This window comes from Suncus etruscus, chromosome 17 (genome assembly GCF_024139225.1).
Source record: "Suncus etruscus isolate mSunEtr1 chromosome 17, mSunEtr1.pri.cur, whole genome shotgun sequence".
In the NCBI taxonomy this organism is placed as follows: domain Eukaryota; kingdom Metazoa; phylum Chordata; class Mammalia; order Eulipotyphla; family Soricidae; genus Suncus; species Suncus etruscus.
The window spans coordinates 74607450-74616728 of NC_064864.1; the positions used below are offsets into that span (position 1 = coordinate 74607450).

General features: G+C 57.0%; 1 protein-coding gene across 1 annotated transcript; it reads left to right on the forward strand.

Moving 5' to 3' along the window:
- Positions 1 to 541: 541 nt before the first annotated feature.
- On the forward strand, positions 542 to 4470 carry CLN8 (CLN8 transmembrane ER and ERGIC protein). Its single transcript, XM_049790364.1, has 2 exons — positions 542 to 1198; positions 4108 to 4470. The coding sequence occupies exons 1-2, from the start codon at positions 656 to 658 to the stop codon at positions 4420 to 4422; spliced, it is 858 nt and encodes a 285-aa protein (XP_049646321.1). The 5' UTR covers positions 542 to 655; the 3' UTR covers positions 4423 to 4470.
- Positions 4471 to 9279: the final 4809 nt, after the last annotated feature.

Genomic DNA, 9279 nt, shown 5'->3' on the forward strand with positions numbered 1-9279 from the left:
CCCCTGCCTGAAGATTACATTGGTCGCACTCTTGCCAGAAAGGTGTTGACCCCACACATACTGTGTGTGGTATCATTATTTCATATTTCATATCCGTCCGCCTTGTGTGCCCGCTTTCTCCCCGGAAAGGTTCTCGGACCCTACGAAGGTTTTGCTTAGGGACACAGCAACAGGTCCGCAGCAGTCCTGGATTGGCTGCTCGCAAGGCAAACGCTGCTGTCCTACCCTCCTTTTATCCTCTCCTTTCTCTTCCACCATTCTTCCTCTCCTTCCCTCCATCCTTCCCTCTTCCTCTCCTTCCTCCTTTCATTCCTTCCTTTTCCCTTTCTTTTCTTCTCTCTCCTTCCTTTTTTCCTTCCATCCTTTTCTCCCCCCAGGCCCAGGCCTCCTTCCCAACCCACAACTCTGGGCTCTTTCTGCCCGTATGTTCCGTATCTCTGATGAAGGAGGCAATTCTCTGGCCATGTTTTTGTAGCTTGCTGATGCTCTGGGCCTCTCTTTGGTTGTCTTTAAGTCACTGTCCTTTCTTTCTTCAGACTGGAGGTGGCCACACCACGTTCCCCTCACTGCACTGACGGGCTTGTGCTGGGCAGGACGTGGTGCAGGACCCAGAAGCCGCGCGTGGCCGTGGGTGCCCACGCACACATCAGGGACCATGAGTCTGGCAAGCGATGGGGGTACACTGGAAAGCGTCTTTGACCTGGACTACGCTTCCTGGAGCATCCGGGCCACACTGGTGGCTGCTGGCTTCACCTTTTATGTGGGCGTCTTTTTGGTCTGCCACCAGCTGTCTTCATCACTGAATGCCACTTACCGCTCTCTGGTGGCCAAGGAGCAGGTCTTCTGGAACCTGGCAGCCACACGTGCTGTGTTTGGGGTGCAGAGCAGCGCTGCGGGCCTTTGGGCTTTGCTGCTGGACCCCTTGCTGCAGGCTGACAAGGCACGTGGCCAGCAGAACTGGTGCTGGTTCCACGTCACGACCGCCACAGGATTCTTCCTCTTTGAAAACGTTGCCGTCCATTTATCCAGCTTCTTCTTCCGGAACTTTGACGTGTTCCTAGTTATCCACCATCTCTTCGCCTTTCTGGGGTTTCTCGGCTCCACGGTCAACCTCCAAGCTGGCCACTACCTGGCCATGACCACGCTGCTCCTGGAGATGAGCACACCCTTCACCTGCATTTCCTGGATGCTCCTGAAGGTGAGTGGGGGCCGAGCGGAGAGCCCCACTGCCTGGCTGTCAGCAGACTCAGTCTTTTTTTTTTTGGTTTTTGGGTCACACCTGGCAGTGCTCAGGGGTTATTCCTGGCTCCAGGCTCAGAAATTGCTCCTGGCAGGCACAGGGGACCATATGGGGCGCCGGGATTCGAACCGATGACCTCCTGCATGAAAGGCAAACGCCTTACCTCCATGCTATCTCTCCGGCCCCAGCAGACTCAGTCTTACATTAGTACACTGCCTTGGGCAGGATCCCACCGTGTTCTAAGTGAATGCCATTGCTTCTAGCTCCGTAGCAGCGGAACATTCACATAGTATTTGTACACCCGAGAAAACAAGGTATTTTCTCCTTCCTTGGGTACTTGAAAATACACACACAGCTGGGGTGGGAAAAATAGTATAGGAGGTTAAAGTTCCTTGCATGCTGCCCACCCGGTTGGATCCCCCTGTACCTCATGTGGTCCCCCAGCACCAGCCGGGAACACTTTGGGGACTCTAGACCAGGCGAGCCACAAAGCCCTACCAGGTATCCCCGAGCCTCCCCAGTCTCTCAATTGAAAGCAACCTCCATGCACAGAAACATCTTTCAGACCTCTCATTCCTGTTTAGTTGTTATTTCTTTCTTGGCATAGGGTTGACCTGCAGACTTCAAGGAAGCTGTGGGTAGAAAAATTGCCAGGGCTTATCTCTCTCCGTCCCTGAAGCCTGTGACTCTTGATTAGAAACTTCTCGTTTCCTCTGCTGCCAGCCCACCCCTGGCAACTCCTGTTCCACATTTGAGTTTACGACTTGATCTAATTAATTTCTGATAGAAGTGAGATTGTTTGATGTTTGTGTTTCTGTGACCTTTCTTTTTTTTTTTTTTTTTTTTTGGTTTTTGGGCCGCACCTGGCAATGCTCAGGGGTTACTCCTGGCTATCTGCTCAGAAACAGCTCCTGCCAGGCACGGGGGACCATGTGGGACGCCGGGATTCGAACCAACCACCGTAGGTTCTGGATCTGCTGCTTGCAAGGGAAACACCACTGTGCTATCTCTCTGGCCCCTTGTTTCTGTGACCTGTCTTATTCCATGTAGCACAGTGTCCTCAGCAGGAATCATCCGTGTTGTGATATAGTGAAGAATTTTGTTTTTTTCCAGACCGAGTATTTCTCTACCGTAGGTGTTTCCTAAACTTTCCTTCCCCCTTCATGTGCTTGCTGAGCTCAGCTGAGCCCCTGAGGCTCCTGGCTCAGTTCCTTTGGATAGACACTCAGAGTCGAACTGTCAAGGTCATTGGCTCTCTGGCTTTAGAAGCCAAATCCCACTCCCCATAGAGGCTGTTCTGTCCTGCAGTGCAACTGGCATGCCCAAGGTGCCAGGCTGCGTACCTATTTGCCTCATAGGCTGTATATTTCGCAGGTTTTCCATACCAGCATTCTGATAGGTGTGAGGGCGCTGTCTCTGTGCTTTGGGTTTACGTCTGCCTGATGATGAGTCACATATCTGGACTGGCCACTTACTGTCTTCTTTGGAAAATCGCCTGTTCATGTCCCTGGCCAGGTTTTTAATTGTCTCCCTTTTCTGTTGTCGTCTTAGTTCTTGTGCATGTCGAAGATTAATCTCTTATCAGATAAAAGTGTTTCACTGATAATTTTCTGACCCGACAGGTTATCTTGCTGACATTTTTGGCCCTTTATCACCAAAGAGCAGTTTGGTTAGGGAAGGCGTGTTTCACTTCATGTCTGTCTCTGTTCTGTGTGCTCTAAGTCTAAGACATTGTAGGCCAGACCCATGTCACAAATTTTTTTCCCTGGGCTTTTTTCTGGGAGCAGACATCAGGGTTCATGGAAACTGTCAGGCCTATCAGTCTGCTGAGGTGGTTTTCCGGGTCCAGTGTGAGCTCAGAGTTCTGATTCAGGCTTTCCCGTTTTCTCCCTTTACCCCTTTACTTCAGGATGTCTGAAATGGCAGTGCAGTGTGTTGACTTCCAGGAATCAGGCTCCTGGTGGAGACTTGGACTGTTGACAGATCAGGACCCGTGGTGGAGGAACTTTGAGTCGACTGTTGGTAGTCAGGCTGTTGAAGAGTTGGACTGTTGGAGTTGGCTGCTGGTGAAGAAGTGGGAGAGTTAGGCTGTTGGAAGCTAGAGTGTGGGGACATCTAAGCTGCTGGTTAGTTCGTAGTATATGATGCCCACAGTGGAGGAAGGCACAGTTTTTCCTCATGGTCAGGTTATGGGGTCTGAGCCTCTCTGTGTCCCTGTTACTCCAAGCTGGAGCTCACCCACCCAGTCTGACCTTCACTGGGCATGTGGGTGTCCTTAGGAGCCTGGGGAGGGACCTCTGCCACCATGTGCTGCTGGTCCATCTCTGGGCAGCTCAGATCAGCTGGAGGACGGAGGAGGACACATGACCTCCTCTGTGAGCCACCTCTACTGCTCTGAGGACCACGGGTCGGGTCGGGGATATACAGGCAGACCTGGCAGTGATGTCGCATGCTTCCACTCATCTGAGGATATAGGAGTCAGTACCTCTTGCTAAAATTAGCGACTGGTGACTTGGGGTGTGTTCACAGCTGGAGAGGAGCTGCTCAGTCTGTGTGCCCTGCTGGCCGTGTCCCTGTTGCCTATATGCTTCTGCTCTGCCCTCCTCTGCCTTCCCTCTGTCCCTTCTCTCTCTCCTTTGCCCCTGCCCAGTGCCCTGAGCGGCACTGCTTATTTACTCCTGGCAGAGGGACAGAGTGGACGGGAATAGGAGAGTGGACACTGCTTCAGAGAGCAACAACCGGCCAGGCTTGCTATGGGCTGCAGGTCTGCTTCCAGACCTGGCAGAGGTTGGGGACAGACTTGGGGAGGCTGGCCCCTTCCTTCCTTTGGTCCCACACTGGCTGACTGATGCCTGCCTCTCTCGCAGGCTGGCTGGGCTGACTCATGGCTCTGGAAGCTGAACCAGTGGCTGATGATCCATATGTTCCACTGCCGCATGGTGCTGACCTACCACATGTGGTGGGTGTGCTTCCAGCACTGGGAAGGGCTCCGCAAGACCCTGTACACGCCGCACCTGCTGCTCTTCCTCGTTGGCCTGGCCCTCCTCACAGCCGTGCTCAACCCCTACTGGACGAACAAGAAAACACAGCAGCTCCTCAACCCCGTGGACTGGAACTTTGCCCACCCAGAGCCCAGCCGCCAGCCTGACAGGATCAATGGGCTCCCGAGGAAGGAGCAGTAGCACTTGGATGGACGGGGCCCTGCCCGCCCTGCCCGACATGGCCCTCCTCACCAGCGTGCTTGCCACATGCACATGAGGGCTGAGCCTCAGAGGTTTCCGAGCCTGTGTTTGCGTGTAGGTATGTCTCGTTCTGCCTGCCGGAATCCCTGCCTGTCCCAGCTGCAGGAAGCATCCTAGCGGTGGGGCCAGGCTGCCTCCATTCAGCGGGACTGAGCACCCCTTCGCCCTGCTGTGGGGAGCCGGGGAGCACTGCCCTGTTGACACTTCCTGTCTCTCCTTCCACTGGAGTCTTCCAGCCCTGTCACCTTGTGGCCTCCCCGGGCAACTCTGCCAGGGCTGAGGCCCCCAAATTCCCAGGAGAATGTTTGCAGGGTGAAAGGATATGGTTGGACGTTTACTGTCACTGTCCAGAATATTCTTTTTTTTTTTTTTTTTTTTTTTGGTTTTTGGGCCACACCCGGTGACGCTCAGGGGTTACTCCTGGCTATGCGCTCAGAAGTCGCTCCTGGCTTGGGGGACCATATGGGACGCCGGGGGAATCGAACCTCGGTCTGTCCGAGGCTAGCGCAGGCAAGGCAGGCACCTTAACTTTAGCGCCACCGCCCGGCCCCTCCAGAACATTCTTGAACAAAAACGCTGCCATCATCTCCCTCGTTGGGTGACAGTAAGGTAGGTGGCCCTGTGCTGCCCGCATAGCAGCTGTGGCTGCTGTTTCTCTGTGAGTTTCTAGAACTACTCACAGAGAGTGGTGATTACTCTCTCTCCTGTAGTGAACCTGGGCCCCCCAAGGTGCTGAGTTGCAGGCCTAGACTCTTCCTTGGTCACCTGCCTGCTGGGGCCCCCATGGATCATGGTGTTGGGGCTTCCCTTGCTCACCACTGTGCGTGGACAAGAGTCTGTAGCGAGTGGACACTCATGGTCAGCAGCACCTTGGAAGTGCTGCAAAAAGTTGCTCACTAACATGCAAAAGCATGTGCTTTTGAGCTTGTTCGACATGTCCGTCTTGATCTGGCATCCTGACTGTGGACTGTTCGGTCAGGCTCCTCATCATACTATTTATGTTCAAAACGGATCTTAGTTCCCAGATGACGGGCCGCTCCTTGTTCAGACTGACCTGAGATGGGGCCCTGGTGGGCAGGGCTGCTTCCAGCCAGGTGGACGTGCAATAAAATCACCAGTGTTCACAGAGGGTGTGTGTGTTTCTTGCCCCTGGGGAGGTCTTCACCCCAGGGATGTAAAGTGTGGCTGCTGCTGGCCACAAAGGTGGCATCGAGTGTGAAGCATGCAGCTTTGCCTTCATGAATCTTCCATGCACTAGTGGTTCAGAGGAACAGATAGTGCCCCATGGTTCCAGGACTGGGCCCAGGCCAGACAGGCCCTGAGCCTTGCAGGCTCCCTCACACTGGGCTCAGTGTGTGAACTGGCCAGTGTGGGCAGCTGCAGCTGCAATTCTTCACTGGGGAATATGGACAGGACACCAAGAAGGTAAGGGTAGGTCCACAGTCATGGTCACTGGTGCCATGCTAAGGACTTGATTGATTGGACACTGTCTGGGTTGTTGCTAGGCCCTACACTCCTGCACTTCTACCCACCTGCACCTGCCCGTATTCTCCTGTGGAGACGAACCCTGGGGAGCTGGCATAGAGGCTTGGAGTGCCCTGGACCCTTCCTTATGGGTGTAGTGCTGCTGGGCCCAGTCGCCTCACTGGCCCTGCACCCGTGAGAGGAGATGCCGCAGGGCTGGGTCGCTGCTTAGAGCTCAGACCGTGGGGACGAGCAGCCAGTGCTCCTGTTCATGCACTGAGAATCCTGAGTTCACGACTTCTGATGATTGCCGGCCTTAAAGCCCCTGGTTCAGGGTCCAGGATCAGATGGGCACTGGCACTGCTGCACTTTCTCTGAGACACCCATTTCTCTCTTCATTGTGGGGGAGGAGAGGGGCCCACCTGCCCTACACAGAGCCAGCATGCTGCCAGGCCACACCTTAACTATCTATATACCACCTGTTGGCTTCTGGGGGCAGGCTTCATGTTCCGAGTACTGGCTCCAAGCCCTAGTTGCAGGCTCTGTCCCAGGTGTACAATCTGTGTCCTAGGCGCAGCTCCATGTCCCAGGTGCCCTTTCAGTGTCCCAGGTACAGGTTCTACATGTGTCTGTGCACAGGCGCCCCCCTGTGGTGTGAAGTATGCAGGGAATACCTGCCTATCTAGCCAGCTGCCCTGAGTCCATCTGTGTGTCTAGTAGGAGGTGCCAGTGGCACTTTCTGCCTTGCTCACTGACCCACAATGATGCCCTCATGGGACTCGAGGAAGAAGAGGGCCATCGTGTGCCTGGTGGTTCATGTTGTGGCAGGGGGATGCAGGGAAGGACAGGGTGGGCCTGGCAATGATGGCGTGTTTGCAGGATGACAGTGGCCAGGCCTGTGGTGGACTGGCCACCCAGGAACTCCTGGGTGTCACCTGTGCCCATGCGAGCCCACAGGGTGGGCCTCAGCCTGTGCCTCAGACCTTTCCAAGGGGCCCCTGTGCAAATATGGCAGCCTATGTCCCCCTTTGTGCTGACACTGTCAGCCAGCAAGAGTCAACTGCCAGAGACCGTTTATTCCCTTCCAACAATGCACAGATAGGACCAAAGGAACTGGGATTCTTGCAGGATATACAAGAGGAATAGGTTGGGGGTAGGTGAGGCGCTGGGGTGGGTGGGTGGGGAGATTAGCAGGAACAAGGGGGCTTAGTGTTCAGGAGCAACAGTGTTAATAGGTATTGTTTCCTTGGACCAGAGCTCCCTGCCAGGGAGGAGGGAGGGCCGATTAAATTACTAATCATGGGAGGATGACGTCCCTCTTTGTGCTGTCCTTCCCCATCTTTTTGTTTGTTTGTTTGTTTTTTTGGGCCACACCCGGTGATGCTCAGGGGTTAATCCTGGCTATGGGCTCAGGAGTTGCTCCTGGCTTGGGGGACCATATAGGACACCTGGGGATCGAACCACGGTCCGTCCTAGGCTAGCGCTGGCAAACAGACACCTTACCTCTAGCGCCACTGCGCCAGCCCCTGCCCTTCCCCATCTTGAGTGCCATTGTGTCTCTGAAGCTTTCGGCCTCATGGAGAATCCCCGGAATAGTTGCTCTTTAGGATACCCGGATCAGTGGCTCTTCCATCTGTGCACATGGTGCAGAGAAGACAAGACCCAGTGGACACGCCCCGACACCAGCAGCCACGCAGGGAGTAGGGGACAGGCCAGCAGATGCCACAGTGCTGGGCTGGAGGCTGTGGGGCTGGGTACAGACAGGATCCACAGGGCCAGTCCTGAGCCTGAGTCCAGGGGTCTGGGGATGGGCCTGCCGCCTGAGGCCAGATACGCTCCCATCAGGAGTCTGCCCCTGCACCCTGGGTCTACTGTGGGGCACCCAGTAGGAAGCAGCCTCTTGCCTCAGCCTCTTGTCTGTCGTCCCTGGTGCGTATGGGGTTCTGGGGACAAGGTGGGGGGGGGGGGGCTGTGTCTCTTTTCGTGAGGCACCTGCTCTAGTCAGCACCCTTCTGCGGCCCAAGTCCCACCCACAGTGCCCTGAATTCTCCGTTCTGAATCCCACTCTGGACGGTGCCCTGGAGTCTCACATCCTCCTCCACTTGGCCAACCTGCTCCGGTCAGTGTGGGCAGCGCCCGGACAAAAGCGGGCTATGTGCTGAACAATAGATCTTCTGCTCCCAGGGCCCAGACCGCTTATCTCCTCCCAGCCGCCCCTCCCCCGTTGGCCAGGCCCAGAACATTCCAGGAGTGGAGAAAGGCCTCCTCCTCACGGGCAAATTTCCTGCCTTGTCCTGAAGACCCCGCAGGCCTGCTCCCGAGCACGGGCTACCCCCGTTCCCCAGAAGCGTCCCCATCTCCCACTGGGGCCTCAGCATGAGGACTCTGCTTTGTCAGGGCCCGGAGTCAGGGCACTTCCAGCCAGTCTGGACGTCTGGGGCTGAGGCTGGGGCTGGGTCCAGCTTCCACCCTGGGCCCCTGGACCCGGAGAATCCACAGCAGCTCCCTCATGTGGCCAGGCTCTGGCTCTGGGCAGACACAGAAAAGCCTTTAACTTGATTTGTTATTGTTGTTATTATTAGGTTTTGAAGGCCCAGTGCTGACTCCTACCTGTTTCAGGGATCCCTCCCGGCTGCTCCCCTCGAGGATCCGGGGATATCCCAGATGGGCTGCCTGCAAGGCCAGCGCCCTCCCTGCTGTCCTAGCTCTCTGGCCCCTTTCCACTTTCCCAGGACTGTTCTAGGGTGTCACCGCAGCCACATGGTAGGGACCCCCAAGTCAAGGGGCGCTGCTGTCCAGAGCTTAGAGCCCCCCAGCCGCTGGGCAGTGAGGGGCACGGCCCTCAGGGGTCGTGGGGCGAGGGCCACAGGAGCTGTGTGGCCCAGGGCTGCCCGCGGAGCAGGGGAGACTCCCGCCGCACCCTGCCCGGGAGGGGCGGCCGGGCCTGGCCACGTGGCTCCCGGGAATGCGCGGGCGCGGGCGGCACCGACGCCCAGTGGGCCGGCCACTCGGGCCAGGGGCGGGCCGGCGCATCCTGGGCGGGCCGGCGGCCGAGGTGTCCGGCGCGCCGGGGCCAGGCGGCGGTGAGTGGGGGTCCGGGCGGGAGCGGGGAGGCCCCGGAGCCGCGGCGGGGCTGGGCGGGCCCTGGCTTTGCAGCGTGCGCCTGGCCTGGCCTGGCCTGGCCTTCCTGTCCGCCCGGGTGGCCGGAGCGCGAGTTCTGTGAGCTCCGGGCCGCTGCCCAGCTCCCGTCTGCGGGGCGGCGGAGGGTGGACACTTCCCCGGCCCGGCTCTGATGGGTACACCCGCCCCAGATCTGGCCCTGGAGAAGGTGTG